At 40.1% G+C, this 23,708-nt stretch overlaps 1 protein-coding gene across 1 annotated transcript in view; it reads left to right on the top strand.

The window, feature by feature from the left end:
* diaph2 (diaphanous-related formin 2) overlaps nt 1-23,708 on the top strand; it is an 824,520-nt gene that overhangs the window by 215,318 nt on the left and 585,494 nt on the right. The window contains exons 7-8 of the mRNA XM_084041781.1: nt 22,112-22,186; nt 22,321-22,390. Coding sequence (XP_083897907.1) covers nt 22,112-22,186; nt 22,321-22,390 — 145 coding nt within the window. The remainder of the gene's footprint in view (nt 1-22,111; nt 22,187-22,320; nt 22,391-23,708) is intronic.

The raw sequence follows: 23,708 nt of genomic DNA, 5'->3' as shown, positions 1-23,708 counted from the left end.
TTTTGTCGTTGAACACTGGAACATAATGAATAGAAAGTAACATTTCTGTTTGGCTTTTATAGGCTTTGAAGTTGCACAGGCCGGATATGACAAATAACCTGAATATACAAAGAAATGACATATTTAATAATTCCTATACTTAAAAAAATGTTTTTTTTAAAAATGGTGGAAATAGACGAAACAAGTGGAAATAGCCGATCTACAAGTAGATCTCGTAGATCTGCTATTTCCACTAAAACTCTTGAAATTATTCAAAATGTTGAACATCTTTCACATTTATGATTACGACAATTATTTTGATAATCGCAAAAATAATTGCGATTACGTAACAATTTGCGACAGCCCCAGCCTGTATAACTTAACTATGAACATGGCTCTCTGGCAGTGATTGCAGCCAAGGACACACAGAAAGAGAGCTACCCCGTAGTGTAGACTAGAGGCTCTCTCAAACTTAGTGGGTCAAGCTTGCCTCTCTCTCTCCGTCCCTTCTGAGTCGTAATGGAAAAAAAAGTAGCTTGTTTGATTTCCTGGCACAGCGATCCTACTCCGACTTCCTCCAGGAGGGGTTGCAGCAGAAGGAAGTATGAGAGAGAGAGAGAGAGCGAGAGGGAGAAAAGATATCAAAAAACTTCACCTGTCGGGGCCATGAAATAAATTGTCGCTGTTGCCACAGTGACAGAACTGAAGCATGGGGGTTTGAAGCTCTCCACCGGAGTAATTCCCCCCCCCCCCCCCCTCCCTTCTTTGTGCTGTGCTGTGGGACTCAAGTCTCCAGACTCCCCCAACGTTATTACAAACCACCCTCAACCACCCTCTGGGCCGTCAGAGTTAACTCTCTTTGCTGTGTCACTTGTCAAGGAGAAATAACCCTTTAAGACCTGGAACGCATCTGTGTAATTTTTTGATTTGAGCTAAAAAAACAATATTTTACACTTTGGCTATTCAAAAATAGCAGATCTACAAGCTCATTACGAGCTTGTAGATCTGCTATTTTTGAAAAATCTTGAAAATATGTGCAAATCTTTGAATATTTATTATTTTAAAGCAAACATTTTTATCTCAAATCATTGCTTCTGGGGGGTCCCTGGAACAAAATATATCATTTTGGGGGTCCTTGACATGAAAAAGTTTGACCACCACTGATACTGTATAAACATACGTTTATCAGAATATTGTTGGGATTTAGAAGACATTTGTAGAATCGGCTTCAGGTCTTAATGGGATAAGGCAGGGAAGTTTGGGAAATTATAAAATAATCTATTCGACGGCATAGGTGTAGACCCACCCACACGGCCCGCCAGAATTGGTGTTTTGCTATTTTGTTTCCGTTTTTGACTGAAAATGGTAGCCAATGTTCATCTTATCCCACCATTTAAGAGGCTTTGTCTCATTTCAAGCCAAATTTTTGCGACGATTCATTTCAAAGCAGTATTATCTCTCGGGTTTGCTTTTGAAAGCTATGTTTTAGATGTTAAACATGTAACAAACTCACTTTGTTTGATCCGCAATACATTATTCTTCTCAGTCATTCTTCAGTAGGTGTGCTAAGATAAGAGACCAATTAACCCATATTCCAACCCACATATGACTGAGTTCATCGGCGCTTGCCGGTCCCGCCACGATCCTCAGAGACGGCGGAAAGGTTTTGGAGACAAAGTATTCTCAGTGGCTGGGTATATTTTAATTTCATTACACCATCTGTTATAATAACCCATTTAGACCGGGAACGCATCTGTGTGTCATTTTAAGATTTCTTTTGGCTATTGAAAAATCTGCTTCTTTTTTTTTTTATCATGAAAATTTGTGCAAATCTTTGAATACAGTATATATATATTTTCAAGCGAGCATTTGTAACTCAAATCTTTGCTTCTGGGGGTCCCTGGAACATTCTACAAAATTTGTAGACATTTAATGTCCTCTAAATCCTTCAGTTTTTTTTTTAAAACTTATGTTTCTATATCAGTTGTTCTCAAACTTTTTTCATGTCAAGGACCCCCAAAATGATATGTATTTGGCCACGGACCCCCATCTCAAAATATGTTGCTCCAGGGACCCCCAGAAGCAAAGATTTGAGTAAAAAATTTTATATAAATATATATAAATATTCAAAGATTTGCACACATTTTCACGATTTTTCAAAAAAAAAAAAATAGCAGATCTACAAGCAGCTTGTAGATCTGCTATTTTTGAATAGCCAAATAAATCTAAAGATGACAAATAGGTTCCCGGTCTAAATGGGTTAACCGCCAAGCTAGCCATATCTGCGAAGGCCCTGGAGCAAGGCATACATAATTTAGAAACATCTGATTTGAATTCCATGTTGATTGAGATGAAAGTACAGTAGTCTCGCACGTACAGGTGTCGGAGAGAACTGCCATTTTTGAAAATGTTTTGAATGTTCTGGTCAATTCTTTTCATTTCATGTCTCCTGATATTAGTTATTTTGTTTAAGTTGGTAGTTTGGATGATGAAGCCAAACATTGGATCTTGCTGTGGGCAATATTTTGACGGAGTAGTCCATTTGCTACGCAGTTATCCTTGTCATACAACATTCTATTAACCCTTTAAGACCTGAGGCGATTCTTAAAAAAAATCTAAATCTCAACAGTTTTTTGAAAAAAATCTGGAAAATATTTTTTCGAGATTTTTCAAAAATAGCAGATCTACAAGCTCGTAGCGCGGCACTCGGTGCCGCGCTACGAGCTTGTAGATCTGCTATTTTTGAATAGCCCAAAGAAATCTTAAAATGAGACGCAGATGCGTCCCCGGTCTTAATGGGTTAAGTGAGACACACTTATTTGCATATACCATATGTTAAAAAGTTATATTATGCCTCGTTCAAAAGTGCATACATAATGTTCAAATGTTTCACTCGGATGCAAATCTCCTTTCTCAAAGACATATGTGTCTATTATTAGACACTAAGGTGGCACTGTATCACGCCTGCAACTGAGTTTGATAACACAGTTTTCGGCAATAAACACATGATGCATCCTTAGCATATATATGGATGCAAATTCAGCCCTAAGTTGGTATTCAGATTTTGTTTTTATGCAGTCAATGTATTCCCCATTTTGGGCTGTTTTTTTTTTTTTGCCTCAAAATGGCTCACAGGAGAGAGCACTTCATGTTTACCATATTGTATAACACAGGTGGTAAAACACACAGATTACTGACACCTACTTAAATCTGGCACCGTTTTAAGTAGTCTAGGTACAGTACACTACGGAACCATGACAGATGCCTGTTGAGGATAACTGTTGTGAAACTCATTTGTATTCACTCATGCATTCATTTTTAACTCATGTACTGTAGTGCCAAGTAAATAAAGAAATAATGTCCCATAGTGCCAGCTATTTTTTAGATTTTCTTACCTTTTCAAGTAGTCACAGAATATTTATCTCCAGTATGATCGATCCCCTGATGGTTTATAATCACGGAGGGTTTCACTGTGCTTCTGTGAAGAAAAAAAAAAGGCATCACAACCTCCCGTTCTCTTGTTATACACCGTTGAAAATAGCCATGTCTTGCCAAAAATACATAGTAAAATACAGGAGTCGAGATACAGATACTAATACTTAACAGTGTTGGATAAAGTACTAAAATGTTTTACTCAAGTAAAATAATGCAGTGTAGAAATACTCTGTTACAATTAAAAGTCTGGTAATCAAAAGTACAAAGGTATTGGCATCAACATATACTTACATTACCAAAAGTAAAGGTAATCATGATGCAGAATGTCCCATATGTATGTATTAAAGCATTTTAAAATAGCCAATGTTTTAATAGGGCTGAAGTGGTTATTGTATGTTTTGCAATAATAATTCAAATCTACCAAGTAACTAGTAACCAAGTTAAAGTTTTAATATAATTGTATTGGAGTAAAAGTACAATATTTGCCTCTGAGATGTAGTGGAGTAAAAGTAAAAGTATTGAAAATCCTCAAGTAAAGTAAAAGTACCTCAAAATTGCAGCTTGCTTAAGTACCGTAGTTGAGTACAGGCTTTATGAATGCCATTCAGAGAGCCTATCAGTGATCTGCAGCTACTCAGTCAGGAGTATTTAAACTGAACGATGGATGATTGAATGTCCTTCAGCTTTATGGGATTACAGCCTCATGCTGAGGAGGCGTTTGGTACCTTCTTAAAGGAGTAGTTCACCCCAAAAATGACTTATATTCTATCAATTACACACCACATGAAGCCTTGAATTCATGGAGATTGCTTTGTTTTTTTGTCGCATTCCTGAGCCAATAATGTGACGACCGGGTGGCTGCTCAGTAGGAGACTCAATTGGGTCTCTGCCGGTCATCAAATTATTGGCTCAGGGATGCGACAAAAACAAAAAAAACGTTGCTGCTGTGACACACATAAGGGTCCCCACAGGGATCTATCAAGGTTTATCTTATCTTTTTTCTTTCCCAAATCAAATATACTCCCATCCCAGAAATAAGACATAAATTATTAATTTCCACATCGTCTCTGTCGGGTGGAAACCTCAAAATGTCCAATACTGTTACTTTTCACGATTCAAATTCAAAAGGAGCAAAAGTACCAGATCTGCAAGCTCAAAACGCGACTCTTCACGCCACGCTCCGAGCCACGTTTCGAGCTTGCAGATCTGCTGCTTTTGATGCTTTTGTGTGACATTGTAGTATGATCAAATAGGCCGTTAATTTACAAATAAAAAAACACAAAAAGTTATAATATGGAGTTAAAGGGGAATTACCACTAATTTTCAACATTGATTTTCAACTGGATAATAAATTGAGGTCATGTGATCAGTGACATACGCAGGGTGTACTTTTGGCCCCGCCCCCCCTCAGCCAAAAGTAAACCCCGCGTATGTCACTGTTCACATGAATCACATGACCTCAATTTCCACACAGGTTCTTATTTCCACAGTTCTAAGGTGTATTAAAGACATAGTTCAATGTTGAAAGAGGTTTAAGAGGTTTCTGTCCGACAGCAACGATATACTGATATATATTTAGCCTTTCAAAAATCTTGTTTTACTATATATTTATTTTTTATTCAAGCATATTTCGTATGGGACCTGTCATTGATTGACTACTGTAGAATAATACGGGTAGAGATCAGAAACTTTTGCCATTTAAAACAGTGAACACTCATTTGCATACACCTACAGCGTAATGATCCGTTTCTCCACATGTTACATGATTCTTTCACATACACCTAGAAGAGCCTTAATGGTCCCCACAAGTTCATACTAATTTATAGGTATAATTACACACATATAGTTATCACCTCTCTGCATGGAATCCAGATTATGGATCAGTGTGTGTGTGGACTGGGGAACGGGGCCCAGGTAAGATATAATGGCACCGTGTTAAGATTCACAGGGGAGGTATTCAGGAGCTAGGGAGAGGGAGTCGGGTTGGTATTTTTATTGTTTCATATTTATCCCATTAAGACCTGAAGCCCATTCTACAAATGTCTACTAAATCCCAACAGTCTTCAAAAAAAATAAAATAAATGTTTCTATATCAGTGGTTCTCAAACTTTTTTCATAATTGTCAAGGACCCTCAAAAATTATATGTATTTGGCCGCGGACCCCCATCTCAAAACATTTGGTTCCAGGGACCCCCAGTAGCAAAGATTTGAGTTACAAATGGTCCCCTTTAGATAAATATATATATATATATATATATATATATATATATATATATATATATATATATATATATATATATATTCAAAGATTTGCACAAGTTTTCACGATTTTTCAAAAAATAGCAGATCTAATAAGAATAATAATAATAACTTGGATTTATATAGCGCCTTTCAGAAACCCAAGGACGCTTTACAGTACACAAAATAACAAATTAATTGCCAAAAGCCTGGGTAAATAATAAGTGTCTCTTCAGTGCGGACTTGAAGGAGTCCAATGTTTGCATCTGGCGAATCTCCATTGGGAGAGAGTTCCAGAGGTCAGGGGCTGCCACGCTGAAAGCTCTATCGCCAAGGGTCCGCCTGTTGCTACGAGGGGTGGTGAGAAGCCCCGAGTCGGAAGACCTCAGGTCCCGCTCTGGGATGTAATCGTCGAGGAGGTCCGAGAGGTACACTGGGGCTAGGGCATGGAGAGCTTTATAGGAGATGTACAAGCTCGTAGCGCGGCACTCGGTGCCGCGCTACGAGCTTGTATATCTGCTATTTTTTAGTCGCCAAAGTGTAAAATAATGCTTTTTTTAGCTCAATGACACAGATGCGTTCCAGGTCTTAAAGGGTTATACAGAAACTAAAAATGAATTCTGTATATGTGGTGGAGTTTTGACAGTGATGGCCGTCTTGTGTATCAGTTGCATCAGCCAACGTGGGCATGCATTTTTTTCCAACCCAGGGTCATATGAATTCATAACTTTCTCCCCGCGCTCAGGAAAGAGGGAGGATACCCTGTACTATTTCCTCCTTCCTTCTTCCGCTCCAGTTGATACGAACAGCGGAGTGTCGCGGCGGGGGGGTGGGTGGGGGTGGGGTTGGGGGTGGGGGGGGGGTAGGTGTCTCTGTAGATACTGCACATCGTACCTGATGAGAACCTCTTCTCGTCCGCCGCGGCACGGAACAGCTTGATACCCCGCTATTCAATTAACCCATTGAGACCTGGAACGCATCGGTGTCATTTTTTAGATTTCTTTGGCTATAAAAAAAAATAGCAGATCTACAAGCTCATACAGTGGTGACCTGTTCGCGGCACCGAGTGCCGCGCTATGAGCTTGTAGATCTGCTATATACATATTGTTTTTAATTGTGAGCATTTTGTGCAAATCTTTCAATATATATATACTGTGTATATATATATATATATATATATATATAGTTTTTAACCTAACATTTTTTACTCAAATCTTTGCTTCTGGGGGATTCTACAGTTTAAAATAAAATAATCTATAGTATCAGTGTTTTTCAAACTTTTTCATGTCACAGCCCCCCAAAATTATATATATTTAGCCCGCGGACCCCCATCTCAAAATATGTTGTTCACAGGGACCCCCCAGGAGCAAAGATTTGAGTTAAAAAATATCGCTTTACAAAAATATATATAATAAAAAATTCGCACACATTTTCACGATTTTTCACTCGGTGCCGCGCAATGAGCTTGTAGATCTGCTATTTTTGAATAGCCAAAGACATCTTAAGAATGACACACAGATGCGTTCCAGCTCTTAAAGGGTTAATCGGCCGGATCAATCAGGACTCTGCCAGTTCCGCGCCGGCTACCCTCTCCCCACTCCCAGCAGTCTGGGATGTTTTTTTTTTGCAGGAGCCTTTTATAAGTTGCTCAGCAGATAATTAGAAATTTCCAGGCGGGAGTATTCTGTGCTCGGCGGGGGGTCATTTAGACGTGTCGTCTGTCTGGGGGAAGCGTGTCGAGACGTCCGACCGCCTCCGTCTCTCCGTCTCCTCGGTCCACTTGATTTAATCCTGATGTTTGAACTTGCGGGTTTTCTCTGTTGCTTTTCTCTTCCCTGTACACACACACACACACACAAACACACCCTGCCCACCTCAGCGATTTTCGTTTTTTTTTATTAACCCATTAAGACCTCCTGAGGCCGAATCTACAAAATGTCTTCTAAATCCTAACTGTTTTCTGAAAGACTTTTTGTTTCTCTATAATATCAGTGGTTCTTAAAACGTTTTCATGTCAAGGACTCCCAACATTATATTTATCTGTCCGCCGACCCCCATTTAAAAAACTTTTTTTTTCCCAGGGACCCCCAGAAGCAAAGATTTGAGTTCAAAATGGTCGCTTTATAATATGTATATACTGTATATTTATAGTCAAAGATTTGCACACATTTTCACGATTTTTCAAAAATAGCAGATCTACAAGCTCATAGCGCGGCACTTGGTGCCGCGCTATGAGCTTGTAGATCTGCTATTTTTGAATAGCCAAAGTATACAATGGTTATAGTGGTTAAAATCTAAAAATGACACCGGTGCTTTCCCGGTTTTAATGAGTTAACAGCCTCAATGCACCCACCCTGCACACAAACATACATGCATGCGCACACAAACACGCATGCAAGCACGCACACACACACACACACACACACACACACGTACACACGTACACACGCACGCGCACACACAGAGCTCAAGCTTAGCAACCTTTTTAGATCCACCTGAGGAAAAAAGTGGAGCATTCATCTATGTAAGCAGCCGGCCTGATGTGTGAAAGTCTTTGTTAGGGCCAAGTTCTGACATATCCTGCTGAGACTCAAATACCATTAGAGGTGCCAAAGCGCTGCTTTTGACTGCCGCGCGGCTCTCTCTCTCTATCCCGACGCTCGGAGCAACAACACCGGCAATCACATTCACAGGGCTGTGCTGACACCAGGAATATTGTCCTCATGTGCGCGCGCGTGTGCTATACCAGCTTTAGCCCCTGTTCCGCTCCTCTGAAATCCAATATCTGCTAGTGCTGCTACTGCCTGTTGTTGCTGTGAGCAGGGGGGAGGTTAACCCATTAAGAGCGGGAACGCGTGTGTGTGTAATTTTTTTAGATGTATTTGGCTATTCAAAAATAGCAGATCTGCAAGCTCATAGCGCGGCACCGAGTGCCGCGCTATGAGCTTGCAGATCTGCTATAAAAATCGAGACAATTTGTGTAAATCAATATTTTTTTTTTAAGCAAACATTTGTGACACAAATCTTTGCTTTGTTGGGATTCTACAAATGTCTTCCTACAGTTTTTTGAAAAAAAAAAAGTTTCTATATCAGTGGTTCTCAAGGACCCCCAAAAAGTATATGCATTTAGCCGCGGACCCCCATCTCAAAGTGTTTTATTCCAGGGACCCCCCCCCCCCCCCAGAAGCAAAGATTTGAGTTAAAAATGTTCCCTCTAAAAATATATATATTCAAAGATTTGCACACATTTTCACAATTTATTTTTAAAAAAAAATAGCCCAAAGAAATCTTAAAATGACACACAGATGCGTTCCCGGTCTTAATGGGTTAATGTGGCTCATTGGTCTGAGTCGCTCAGCCCACCACCACCTCTACCACATGCTAGTATAGTATTATCCATATTGATCATATTGATGCCCGCTCCCTTGATCTTTGGGTAAAAAAAAAAAAAAAAAGCAATTAAGTGTCCACGATGGATACCTGACAAGACTGTGTAATGCTTTTTGTTTTCCTCAGAAAGCATGTTGAAGAGAGAGAGCTGCAGTGCTGTACAGAGGAAGCAATTGATTTCTTGTTGGTTAAAGTTGCTTAAATTTGCATTTAACGTTACCAACAAATACATTTGTGTTTTAACTAAGGCCATAACCGCAACGTGCACTACTTCATTTGTAAAGATGTCCTATAATTGGGCAAGAAAATTCATTAAAAACGTAAACAAAATAAAGACGTGTACAATGTTCATAAGTATACTTCATCAATTCATCAGTGCTCAATCATTAAGCCATGTCTACATCAGTGTTTCGCAACGCAACAAGTTGCAGCTCTCAACCACTTGCAACGGAATCCTAAAACTTTGGTTTCAACACTATAAAGCCGGACAGTCCTCCACACCCAGGCGACAGTGATGGACTGAGACATCACTGAGACAGTTTCCATAGCACGTCAACCTATTATATTGTATTTATCGTATGCTCTTGTACTGTATAAAAAGAAATATGAATTAGTTATACGCTCTCCTTTACTTTCTCCCATTCACTCGCTCGCTCTATTTTTGTCTCCCCTCACGTCAGCTGCATGCCTTAAAAAAAAAGAAGAAAAAAAAGACAGACAGACTCATGCTGTGTGTGTTTGTGTGTGTGAGAGAGAACGAGAGAGAGAGAGAGAGAGAGAGAGAGAGAGGGGGACCACATGCTGTAATGGCAGATGACTGTGAGCAACGTGCTTGTGATCTGAAATGTTGACTTGTTGAGTTGCTATTAGACATGTTGAATCACTTGGCGACTCAATGAGCCGGTATGTGCCAGCTCGCACATCATTGATATGAACTGGCCTTTAAAGGGGAAATCCACCCATTTTCAATATTTAACTATGTCATTAATATAGCATAAAGGAGTTGTGTGGAAATAAGAAAAAAGTTCCCCCCTTTCTGTGTTGCCTTGAACTGGAGGATTGATTGTGGGTTTAACATTGCAAATTACAACATGATGAGTCATCACATTGTAATTTGCTATGTTAAACCCACAATCAATCCTCCAGTTCAAGGCAACACAGAAAGGGGGGAACTTTTTTCTTATTTCCACACAACTCCTTTATGCTATATTAATGACATAGTTAAATATTGAAAATGGGTGGATTTCCCCTTTAAAGGGTCTACACCATGAATTTTAACTTTTTCTTCTTTTGTGTGTGTTTTTGGTCTCCCCTACCTCTCTTCTATCCTCAAAAATACCCCAGTTTGAACACTCAGGCTTTCACAGCAAATCTGAGGTTTTCTGTAAATTGGTCTAAAAACAGGCCAAACTGATTTGTTCCCCCTGCCTACGTAGGCAGGGGGAACAATTCCTCCCGTTTTTCAGTTACAAAAAAAAAAAGAAAATCTTTAAAAAATATATATATATTTTTTTCTTATTTTTTGTTTTTACTTTTTCCACACAGAACCAGGAGATAACATGCATACAAACTGGCTCAATAGTGCCCCGTGCCAAACAGGACAATGTGGTATTGCAGGTGAAAGTGCTTTATAAGCCAGAGAGAAGTTAGTTGGAATGAGTATATCTGAGGCTTGATTTAGGCTCAAACCTTTTGAAAAACGTTTGAGGGACATAAACAATATGATATTAAATATTATTATTATTTTTAACCACTTACGATGGTCAGAAAACCACACAATGGTGCTATGTCAAAGCTTTCCGTTTGACTCTTAACTTACTTAAATGTACACTAATTAAACCTTTCTTCATCGTGGTCGTCTTCTTCAGCTTCCCTCAGGTTCACGGTCATGTTTTAAGACCAGGCACTGCTGTATTGAATTATCGTGACCTTTGCGTATTGTTAACCCATTAAGACCTGGAACTGTGTCATTTTTAGACTTGAGCTAAAAAGCACTTTGGGCTATTCAAAAATAGCAGATATACAAGCTCGTAGCGCGGCACCGAGTGCCGCGCTACGAGCTTGTAGATCTGCTATTTTAGAAAAATCGTGAAAATGTGTGCAAATCTTTGAATGTATATATATTTTTAAGCGATCATTTTTAACTCAAATCTTTGCTTCTGGGGGGTCCCTGGAACAAAATATTTGGATGGGGGTCCGCGGCCAAATACATATAATTTTGGGGGTCCTTGACGTGAAAAAGATTGAGCACCACTGATATAGAAACATAAGTTTTTCAGAATACTGTTGAGATTTAGGAGACATGTAGAATCGGCTTCAGGTCTCAATGGGTTAAACCCCCAGCTCGTCCTGTATTCTCATTAACGCTGTCTCTTTGAAGACTCGATGCATGTTCCTATAGCACAATTAAGAGTTCCCCCTTGGTTTTCCACTTCTGACCTTTTGGATGCTAACTTCATATGGTACAATACCCTTTGATGCCTGTGGGCCACTGGCACACGCGGTGAGGTCAGAGTATGTTGAAAAGCAGTCGGCATTATGAACCTTTTAACCCATTAAGACTGGGAACGCATCTCTGTTGTTATAGATTGTCTTTGGCTATTGAAAAAAAATAGCAGATCTACAAGCTTATAGATCCGCTATTTTAGAAAAAATCGTGACAATTTTTGCAAATCTTTGAATGTTTTTTAAAAGCGTTTTTTTATTTTAACTCAAATCTTTGCTTTTGGGAATTCTACTAATCTTCTTCTAAATCCGAACGGTTAAGAAAAACGTAGTGTTGCTATAATATTAGTGGTTCTCAAACATTTTCATGTCAAGGACCCCTAAAATTATATGTAATTCACCGCGGACCCCCATCTCAAAATATTTTGTTCCAGGGACCCCCCATGCAGAAGCAAAGACTTATTACAAGATTTGCACAAATTGTCAAGATATTGTTTTTAAAAGATAGCAGATATACAAGCTCATAGCGCGGCACTATGAGCTTGTATATCTGCTATTTTCGAATAGCCCAAAGAAATCTAAAGAATGACAGAGATGCGTCCCCCCGGATTGAATGGGCTAAAGGGAAAAACCAGACAGCGTTCATGCTATTGTACGACCTATATATGAGCGAGATTAAGCCTTTTTCATGAACAATTTTATCATGAAGCCGCACACACCAGAAGTCCATGACCTGTAACAAACAAGACATACTGTAGCATAATGGAGCCCGTATGACATACAGTAGCCCGCTCTAATTGAATTTTTATTTGAGTTATATAACTCGTATTCAAGCTTGATCTTATTGTACTGCTTAACCTATTAAGACCGGGAACGCGTCTGTGTCATTTTAGATTTCTTTGGCTATTCAAAAATAGCAGATATACAAGCTCATAGCGCGGCACCGAGTGCCGCGCTATGAGCTTGTAGATCTGCTATTTTTGAAAAATCATGAATCGTTTTCTTTTTTTTTTTTTTTTTCAAAAATCTGTTAAGATTTAGAAAACGTTTTTTTGGACTCGCCTCAGATCTTAATGGGTTAACAGGAAGACTCTGGCGTACCGACGGGTTGACCCTGGGAAGGCTCACAGTGACCTCTCGCACTTTATTCTCGGTGGGGGGGTCGCACACTCGAGTGAAGTTTTGCGTGGTGTGGTGACCTCTGCTCTCTCTTTTGTGGCTTAGTTGTAGGGGAACATGTTGGTGAAGGCCATAGCCTTTCAAACTACACGCGGACAAAAGAGCAAAACAAACTGTAAAGGACAAACAGGGGCGCGCGGCAGTGGCTCAGGTGTAGAGTGGCCGGGTAGAGTGAACTGGAAACCGCAAGGTTCCCAGTTCGATCCCGGGTTCCCCCAGAGTTAAGTGTCGAAGTATCCTTGAGCAATACATTGAACCCCGTAATTGCTCCCGATGAGCAGGTTGGTGCCTTGGTTGCCATGGTTTCCTCCACCATCGGTGTGTGAATGAATGGGTGAATGTAATGCACAATCTATGTAAAGCGCTTTGGATAAAAGCGCTCTATAAATGCACCATTTACCATTTTACCATTTACACAGCAGAATGCTAGAGTTTTTGTTATTTGTACTTCAAGGACAAAACATTTCATCACCATCATTACTTTTTGTATGTTAATGGTCCAATATGCACTTTGTATTCCAACATTGATCATGGTAATGATATAGTCCCATGTTCAATAGGGTAAAGTACAGGAAAATCATACTTTTGGCGGTGCTTGGTTGCAGATGAGAACCATTTCTCACTGAGCAGCCAGCCACAAGTAGAATGTACGGTAGTAGCACTGAAAGGGTCAGTCGTGGCAGAGAGCGACATTGGCTTTGCCTTTTTCATATAATATAAACTATGGTGCTCTTGCACGAGGAGCTTTAGATGATACAGCGCTCCACAACCAGTCATCTAATAATAATGCAGTGGGGTTGAAGGGGTTCCCAAACTTTTTAGCTCAAGACCCAAAAGATAAATTGGATGTTTGCCCGGGACCAACAAAAAATAGCAGATCTACAAGCTCACAATGTGTCGCTTTGTGCCGCGTTGTGAGCTTGTGAGATCTGTTATTTTTCACTACTTCTTAAACATTTTCTAAAAAAAATATTCATGGTTATTTATGGATTTATGTATTTTATGTATTTATGAAATACTTTTGAAACAATGTTTTTAATTGACGAAAAGTTTAGATTGTTTTTGTTTAAACTTTTAAAAATCTTTAGAAATAATATATTAATTTATTTTTAAACGTAGGAAACGAAAAAAAAGGGAACATTTACCCATACAAATGGATCCGCGACCCAAACATGGGTCCCCGACCCACTGTTTGGGAACCACTGGTCTAATAGAATAGAAAAGGGAGAAGAAAAAAAAGGTCTTTTGGCCTGAAATCATCATCGTGCACATGAGCCAACGCAACACGCGGGGCCTGTTATCCCATTAAGACCTGGAACTGTGTCATTTTTAGATTTGAGCTAAAAAAGCATTATTTTACACTTTGGGCTATTCAAAAATAGCAGATCTACAAGCTCATAGCGCGGCACCGAGTGCCGCGCTATGAGCTTGTAGATCTGCTATTTTTGAAAATTCGTGAAAATGCGTGCAAATCTTTGAATATATATATTTTTAAAGCGAACATTTTTAACTCAAATCTTTGCTTCTGGGGGTCCCTGGAACAAAATATTTTTGATGGGGGTGTCGGCGGCCAAATACATATAATTGTGGGGGTCCTTGACATGAAAAAGATTGAGCACCACTGATATAGAAACAATACGTTTTTCAGAATACTGTTGGGATTTATGAGACATGTAGAATCGGATTCAGGTCTCAAAGGGTTATATCAGTCAGACAGAGAGATTGACGATGTGTCAGCCTCCTCTCCGTACTGAGAGAGTGGAGTGAGTCAGTTTCCTGCAGCCGCTGATGTGATGCACACCAGTCTCTTGTCTTCTTGCTGTACTGACAGTTCCCGTGCCAAGTGTGTCTGCGGGAAATCTGATCAACTCACTGTGCTGTGAACACTTCCTTTTCCCACATTGTTTTCCTATATCCCATTAACCCTTTAAGCCCTGAAGAATCATCTGTGTCACTTTTTGATTTGAGCTAAAAAGCATTATTTTACACTTTGGCTATTCAAATCTATAAGCTCGTAGCCGCGCTACGAGCTTATAGATCTGCTATTTTTGAAAAATCGTTCTTTTTTTGCAAATCTTGAGATTTGAGTTACAAAAGCGAACATTTGTAACTCAAATCTTTGCTTCTGGGGGATTCAACAGTTTTTTGAAAAAACTTATGTCGCCATAATATCAGTGGTTCTTTTTTCCATGTCAAGGACCCCCGAAATGACATGTATTTGGCCACGGACCCCCATCTAAAAATATATTTTCCAGGGACCACCGGATGCAAAGATTTGAGTTAAAAAATTTCGCTTTGAAACAATATGTATTAAAAGATTTGCACACATTGTCACGATTTTTCAAAAATAGCAGATCTACAAGCTCGTAGCGTGGCACTCGGTGCCGCGCTATGAGCTTGTAGATCTGCTATTTTTTTAATAGCCAACGTGTAAAATAATGCTTTTTAGCTCAAATCAAAAAGTGACACAGATGCTTCTTCAGGGCTTAAAGGGTTAAGACCTGAAGCCGATTCTACACACATGTCTCCTAAATAATATAATAATAATAATAAAGCTTTATTTATATCGCACCTTTCGAAACAAAGTTACAAAGTGCTTCACATATATAAAATACATCATACAGTAAGAGAGCAGAAAATATGAAACAACAGTATTCTGAAAAAAAAAACGTATGTTTCTATATCAGTGGTGCTCAATCTTTTTCATGTCAAGGACCACCCAAAATTATATGTATTTGGCAGCCGACCCCCATCTCAAAAATATTTTGTTCCAGGAACCCCCCAGAAGCCAATTTTTGAGTTGAAAATGTTCGCTTTAAAAATATATATATTCAAAGATTTGCACACATTTTCACGATTTTTCAAAAATAGCAGATCTACAAGCACGTAGCGCGGCACTCGGTGCCGCGCTACGAGCTTGTATATCTGCTATTTTTGAATAGCCTAAAGTGTAAAATAATACTCAAAAAAGTGACACAGATGCGTTACATGTCTTAATGGGTTATGCTTCGTGTTCTGTCTCTGTGATGTATAACTGTTTGCACATCCTAGAGCAGTGTGGGTTCTCAAACTTTTTTTTGTTGTTGACTTCAGTACGTATACGCCCTTTACCCGGCTACAACATTTTGCTTAGAAAACTGCGAGAGAAAGCCATAGCTAGCATTATCATCGCTGTCGAGCAGGAACCTGCTATCTCCATATTTAAAAAAAATGTGTTTTCTTCCTAATTTAATGCCCTACTTCAGTGGTTCTCAAACTTTTTCATGTCAAGGACCCCCAGATTGACACTTATTAGCCCGCGGACCCTCATTTGAAAAGATAAGCCAGGGACCCCCATAAGAGAAGGTTTTTACGGCTCTCTAGCAGTGATTCTCAACCATTTTAATTTCAAGGACCTCCAGTTTGACATGCATTAGGCTACGGACCCCCATTTAATGGCATTTATACCTCTGGGACCCCAATTCATATTGTAAAATCAATGTTAATGTAACTCTGAGAGTGTACAAATGGTTCCATTTCGTTCCATTTGTACACTCTCAGAGTTACATACCCATAAGGGTCCATTTGGTTCCTGTCCATCATTTAGCTGGGGACCCCCTGGAACCCCCTCAAGTACCCCTGGGGGTCCCCGGACCCCACTTTGAGAACCAATGCCCTACTTGATCAAACTATACAGCGTCACACAAAAGCATCAAAAGTAGCAGATCTACAAGCTCGAAACGCGGCGCGAATCGACACATTTTGAGCTTGTAGATCTGCTACAGTACCTTTGCTGTTTTTGAATGCTGAAAAGTAACAGTTTTGGAGATATGAGGTTTCCACACGACAATGATATGATGATCTGAATGAATGTTGATAATAATAATAACCCACCTTTCTGAAGAAAATAACATTACAACTAAGCAGTGGAAGATTTGCAATTAGTGCCTGTTTGTTATGGTGCCAAAATATAAAACGGACAAACGGTTATTGATTTCTATTCATTAATAGTTGTGCTAGTTAGGGTTTTGATATGGTCTCACGCTTTACAGCTTGTAAAAGTTTTATCATTAACCACTTAAGCCCTATTTTATACTTAAACTTAAATTTAAACAACTTAATTTGTCTAGCTCATTGGTTCTCAAAGTGGGGTCCGGGGACCCCTAGGGGTACTTGAGGGGGTTCCAGGGGGTCCTCAGCTAAATGATGGATAGTTAGGAACCAAATGGACCCTTATGGTTCTGTAACTCTGAGAGTGTACAAATGGAACCAAATGGACCCTAACGGGTCCATTTGGTTCCATTTGTACACTCTCAGTGTTAAATTAACATTGATTTTATAATATGAATAGGGGTCCCAGAGGTATAAATGCCATTAAATGGGGGTCCGTAGCCTAGTGCATGTTAAACTGGGGGTCCTTGAAATTAAAATGGTTGAGAATCACTGCTAGAGAGCCATAAAAACCTTCTCTTATGGGGGTCCCTGGCTTATCTTTTGAAATGGGGGTCCGCGGGCTAATAAGTGTCTATTTAGGGGTCCTTGGCATGAAAAAGTTTGAGAACCACTGGTCTAGCTAGCTCAAAACGCATCGCAATTGTGAGCTTCCAGATCTGAAATGTTAGCAATTTTTCGGCAATTCTATAATTGACAATGTATTTAAATATTGTATTTAGTTTTTTTCCCCACACTATCCCTCTCCACATGTAGTACCTTTGTGTACCACTAGGGGTACATGTACCGGTACCCCCAATTTGGAAAATACTGTCCTATAGAGCAAGACACAGAACCCTTACCTGCACCAGGAATGTGCCTTTGCTCTGTCAGACTCTGGTGAAATGCATACAATTGTTTGCATCCCAGAGGGGCATAGGCTGCAAAACACACACCAAATTAACCCTTTAAGACCTGACCTCTTGTATATCTGCTATTTTTGAATAGCCAACGCAAAACTCTAATATGACCCCATATGCTTTCCCGGTTTTAAGGGGTTAAAACACCGTGTCTAATGTGGCGATTGAAGTGCCACCATGCTCTGTTCTGTTTAAGCTCCTGTTTAATTACTCCGTAATACCTTGACTTATTAACATTTTCTGTGTACTACAAGCTTGCAGCAAAGAAAGACGTTTTTAGGTCAACAAAATAAAGCAATTTTTTGTCTGAATTCTGAAACGTTGCATACCGCCTTGATTGGGCCATTCCTTTAATTCCTTGACGGTGTGTGACGTGCGCAATCATCAGCACATCGTCGACGGACGGACGGACGTGTTCACGTTGGAAAACAACGCTCGCGGCCTAGACCGTGAAAACGATCCTACATATTTTACGTTTCATAGCACTTAACATAACTGAAACATAATTGCATCAAACCAGCAGAAATAATACACGGTTAAAAAATTGCCTCGCTAAGACAGAGCATGAATTTTTCATTTTGCCCGCGGAATATACATGATTGTGGAAAGTAACACAATTTGGTGGCACTTAACCCTTTACGACCGGGAACGCATCTGTGTCACTTTTTGATTTGAGCTAAAAAAAAAAGCATTATTTTTACACTTTGGCTATTTTTGAAACATACAGAAAACGTGTGCAAATTAATATATTTATATTCATTTTAAGCGAAAATCTTTAACTAAAATATTTGCTTCTGGGGGGTCCCTGGAACTAATTATTTTGAGAAAGAAACATATGTTTTTCCAAAAAACGTAGGATTACAAGACATTTTGTAGAATCGGAACCTCAGGCCTTAATGGGTTAACTGGGGGATTATAACCATCCATATTACATGAACAAGTCCTCTCGCAAGTTAATGAAATCCTCGGATGCATGCCTTTGCCTACGTTTAGGAGAGGTGGTTGATAAGGGAGGGGGGGGGGGGGGGGGGGGGGGGGCGATCGTATCTCAAGGGGCTGCACTATTGATGTACGGTGGGGCGAGCACCCTACGGTCATGTTTTAAAGAATGAGCAGGAAGGGACCATCCGTTTTAGCCACCCCTACGGTGCAAATGGTGCCACTCTTCCTCCAAGCGGAGGAAATTAGCGACAAAGCTGAACATGAGCCCTTGCGTCCCTACCTGTATTCTGGGTATATGTCAGAACAGGCGAAACAATCTGTAAAAAAATAGGCAAAGATGGGCGTTCAGGTGGCGCAGGGGTGAAGGGCCTACCCCCCCACCTGTGTTCAGGGCGAGGGAAGCCGCGCTTGTAGGGTGATCTTTGTCGCTGCACGCACTCCCAACGAGCTGGGGCGACACCTGTTGAACGGGGGAGGAGTTGGATAGAAGCGCGATGTCCCCCCCCCCGGAGGGAGTCCCCTCCTCACCGTGGCAAGCAGTGGGAGGAATTAATAGGCCAAACGACTAAATTGGGGAGACAAAAGGGAGGGAAGTTATGGCTAGTAACTGGCAAACATTCTGTAAAAAATAGCCAATCTACAAGCTCACAACCGGTCGCAACGCAACTGGTTGCCAAATCTTCGAAAAGAGATGTGGTGTTGAGGGTGAAAAGGAGAGGACTATGGTCAACTGAAGTACAGTATATAGGGTTTAAGAGGTTATGCACTAGTTCAAGAATAGCGAAAACGTCAGATCTACAAGTTCACAATACAGATCACGGTGCGGTGCTTATTGAGAATGTAGATCGGATATTTTCACTATGTTTTGAACATTTTTTCCACCTATAACGACATGCCCAAAATAGGGACTCCAGAAGTAGTTAAATATGGTAGCTACTGGTCATGCACAGACAACAGATCAAGAAAGGCTATGGATTCCGGTCCAAGCTTGTCCAAAGGTCTGAACATCTATCGATGAGCGGTACCGTGTGGTCTCACTGCACATCTCATGCACACACACCTTGTTTCAGACACGGCCGTGTGATCCATACAATCTTCTCAGAATCTTATTACAAACGCGCCGCCGCCGCTGTGTAATTACGGGGGGTTGCCTCTTGACAAATATTGGTTCCATTTCCTGCTCTCTCGCACAACAGGAATGACATTAACTGCCATGGCTAGAGAACATGAACAAAGAGCGCGTGGAGTCGGTGTATGTGTACCGTGTGTGTGTGCCCTCAACCATGTCACTTTCTCTCTTCCTTTCTATCTCTGTCGTATCCCAGTCTCTCATTTGTTGCTTTGACCCAGTCCTTACTTCCAATATGTAAATGTGAATATTTATTAACCCATTAAGGCCTGAGGTTCCGATTCTACAAAATGTCTTTCTAAATCTTAACAGTTTTTTGAAAAAAACTAAAGTTTCTATGTCAGTGGTTCTTAAACTTTTTCATGTCAAGGACAGCAAAATGATATGTATTTGGCCACGGATATAAAAAATATATATATTCAAAGATTTGCACACATTTTCTTGATTTTTGAATAGCCAAGGGTAAAATAATGCTTTTTAGCTCAAATCTAAAAATGACACAGATGCGTTCCAGGTCTTAATGGGTTAATGTGAGTCAGTTGTTTGATTGTTTGTTTGTTTGTTTGTTTATTTAATTTATATATTTTTTATCTGGACCTAATCATACCGTGTGTATGTGTTCCACTTGAAAGGGAACAATGCTGGCGTAGTCGAAGGCATACGGGCAAACAGACTGACAAATTTGCAATTTTATCCCGTTGCGTTGATTAACAAATCAGATCGTTATTGCGCCGTACAGTGAATGAATGCTAATACGTTGCAAATTGGGTCTTGTCTAATGAATTCTGAATAATGACAGAGCCGGCTAGTGTGTATTTGTAACGCTCTCGCTAATTTGATCACGAGATCAAGAGAAAAATACCTCACCTCAACTCCACACGGTTGCCTCGGGGCTAGTACATATCATTCCTAATGGAGGGTCTCTTCCTCCAACTCACACAGTCAATACAAATGACTTTAACCCTTTAAGACCTGAGGCAATTCTTAAAAAAAATAAATCAGTTTTTTGAAAAAATATCTAAAACATTTTTTTTCAAGATTTTTCAAAAATAGCAGATCTACAAGCTCATAGCGCGGCACTCAGTGCCGCGCTATGAGCTTGTAGATCTGCTATTTTTGAATAGCCAAAGACATATAAAGTGACACAGATGCGTTCCAGGTATCAATGGGTTAATATGCACACCATTATTGTGTCGCATCATTGTCAAAAAGGCGGGATAAATCATTGACTTATGGCCATTTAATGGCACAAATTGCTCCATGCATTTTGTGTTATTGACAGTCGGGCGCCCCCGAAAACAAGTAATGCTAATGACATAATGTGCTCTGTGATCAGACCGTACCCTCCCACCCCCCCCGCCTCTCGCCTTTCGCCTTTCCCCCTCCTCGGCGGCGCGGCACAGACAAACTGGCTCATCTGCACTGGATCATTTGCTGTCTCCTGATACGATGTGGTTTATAGCCAATTATCTCTCGCAATCCATTATCGATTACAGTGTTATCTTTCTCGCATTGCTTAATCTTTTGGCGCAGGAATACAGCAGCTCACTAGGGGGGGGGGGGGGGGGGGGGCTGGATGCAAGCTGCTGGGCCACAGGAACACTAAGCTTAAGATGGATGGGTGTTCATTTGCCAGTAAACGGATAGTGTTTGAACGGGATTTGAACTGTAGTAGCATTTAGTGTCGCGGAGCACACATGAGCCGCACCGCTGTAGATTTGCACCCCTCTCAATTAATGAAAATGCTGTGTGTTTTTTTGCCCATCATACATGATTGATTGATTTAGTCTGGGAAGAAACCTGTAACACTCAGTGAATCGACACACTGGATAATGTGGATATTGACTTGATATCATGTCTTTTGTGCTATTTGTGTTATTTTCGTCGACTAAAACTATGACGAAAAATGTTCTTCGACTACATTTTTTCACTGACGAAAACGAAACGAAAACGAAATAGATGTCTAATTATTTTATATTTTATTATGTTTTTTTCCCCACACTATCCCTCGCCACCTGTTGTGAGCTTGTAGATCTGCTATTTTCAGCATGCAACCAAGTGTAAAATCAGGCATTACGACGCCATCAAGGCACTGCCACAATACATTTTTGTTGACAAAATCAACTGCATATTTAGTCGACTAAAATCTTATATATTGTCGACTAAAACTAGATGACTAAAACTATGACTAATAGTCATTTTATGCTTGGTTGAAAAATAGCTGATCTACAAGCTCACAACGTGTCGCAAACGCGACGCGTTGTGAGCTTGTAGATTAACTATTTTCAGGTGCCGGTCTACAAATCAGGCATCACAACGCCACCATGCCAAAATAGATTTTAGTCGACCAACCCAACTGCAGATTTAGTTGACTAACATCGTATGATATTTAGTCAACTAAAACTAGACTGAAAGTAAAACATTTCAGATGACTAAAATATGACTAAAACTAAATGGAATTTTATTCAAAAGACTATGACTAAAACTACGTCAAAATCTGCTGTACAAAATTAACACGTTTTTTTGTGTGTATCTTTCTCTCTAGCTGGGTGAACAACTTTGGCCATGAGGGTCTCGGCCTTCTGCTGGACAATCTGGAAAAGCTCCTGGAGAAGAAACAGTGAGTCATCTCCCTCCCTCCCTCTCTCTCTCCACCTCTCCCACTATCTCCCTTCTTTACAACACTGGATTATGTTCTGTAATGGCCTGATCTCCACCGCCTGTTTTTCTTTGTGTTATTGTTCTGCTTTGCAGACAGGAGAGTATTGATAAGAAGAACCAGCACAAATTGATCCAGTGCCTGAAGGCCTTCATGAACAATAAGGTTTGTATGTGAATGGAACTATTGGAATGATCAGTAAATAATTCAGGCGGTCAGGTTGAGTTAAGTTCTCGTTGAGTCCTTGCCTCATATCACTTTTAAAGGTTTTACAAGTGTAACACTTTTCTTTTTTTCTCCCCTGGGGAGGGGGGTCAATTGAGGGGGGTCAATGAAGTTAGTACTGTATATAGGGTTTAAGTGTGAGTCAGTAGTATGGAACGGCAGTGACAACACAAATGTGTGTGGGGAGGAATCAATTGGCATAACGACTACATCGGGGAGAAAAGAGGGTCAAAAAAATGTATTGGCTACTCTAAATTTAAACAATAAAAATAGTTTAAAGGACGACTTCAACACTTTCCAACCTATCTTCATATAATTGGTCCTCACTAATACTCATGATAAAATGGTACCATTTTTTTCTACTTGGTCTGTGCCTCATAGGAGGGCTGTGGACAGTCCAGAAACCCGTCTACCAGTGACATCATCGTTAGGCATGATTTTTGTTTCCAACAAGATTTCACATTTTTTATTTAGATTTTTATTAACACGAGAACAATGGCTTCTTTTATTGCATTGCAACTTTCCAGGAATAGAAAGCCTGCAGTTTCTATTAGCTTGGATTCCCCATTGATGATGTCACTGGTAGACGGGACTCTGAACTGTCCACAGCCCTCCTCTGAGACACATACCGAGTAGAAAAAAATTGTACCATTTTATCATGAGTATTAGTGAGGACCAATTATATGAAGATAGGTTGAAAAGCGGTGAAGTCGTCCTTTAACACTGAGAGTAAAAAGATGGAGGTGTCTATTTTTACACAGTCTGGATTAAACTAACACTCAGGGTGTGAGCGTGTGCAGGTTTGCCGTGGAATGTGTGGCTCTTGACGAGCGTGACATAATGGGACAGTACAGGGGAAGCTAATTTACCATTTTGAGCCACATCGTCGTCCCCTCTCTCTCTCTCTTTTAATTATTCTTTTTTTGGGAATGGCTGGCTCATTTCTCAAAAAGTAGCACACGTGTTTCAAGGATAGATGAACTATTGATGTTTCTACCCTTTTTCCCTCAATCCCCACACGTGGTCATCGTCTCTCGCCGGCGATTGCGTCGTGCTAGAGATTTTTTTTAAAGCTAGCGGAGACTATAAGTATTTTGTCCCTATAGCCCTGTCCTGAATTGGATTAATTCATCATCGTCTCCCATTCCCATGGCCTCATTGTCCCTCCTTAAAAGAGAATTAAGGCTAACTATAACTTGCATTAGTGTTTTTTTTTTTTTTGTATAATTCTTTTTTTCTTTTCTTTTTTTTAACTCTT

The sequence above is a fragment of the Gymnoscopelus microlampas genome, assembly GCF_963454915.1.
Source record: "Gymnoscopelus microlampas genome assembly, chromosome: 18".
Classification (NCBI taxonomy): domain Eukaryota; kingdom Metazoa; phylum Chordata; class Actinopteri; order Myctophiformes; family Myctophidae; genus Gymnoscopelus; species Gymnoscopelus microlampas.
This window is presented reverse-complemented; position numbering and strand designations above follow the sequence as displayed.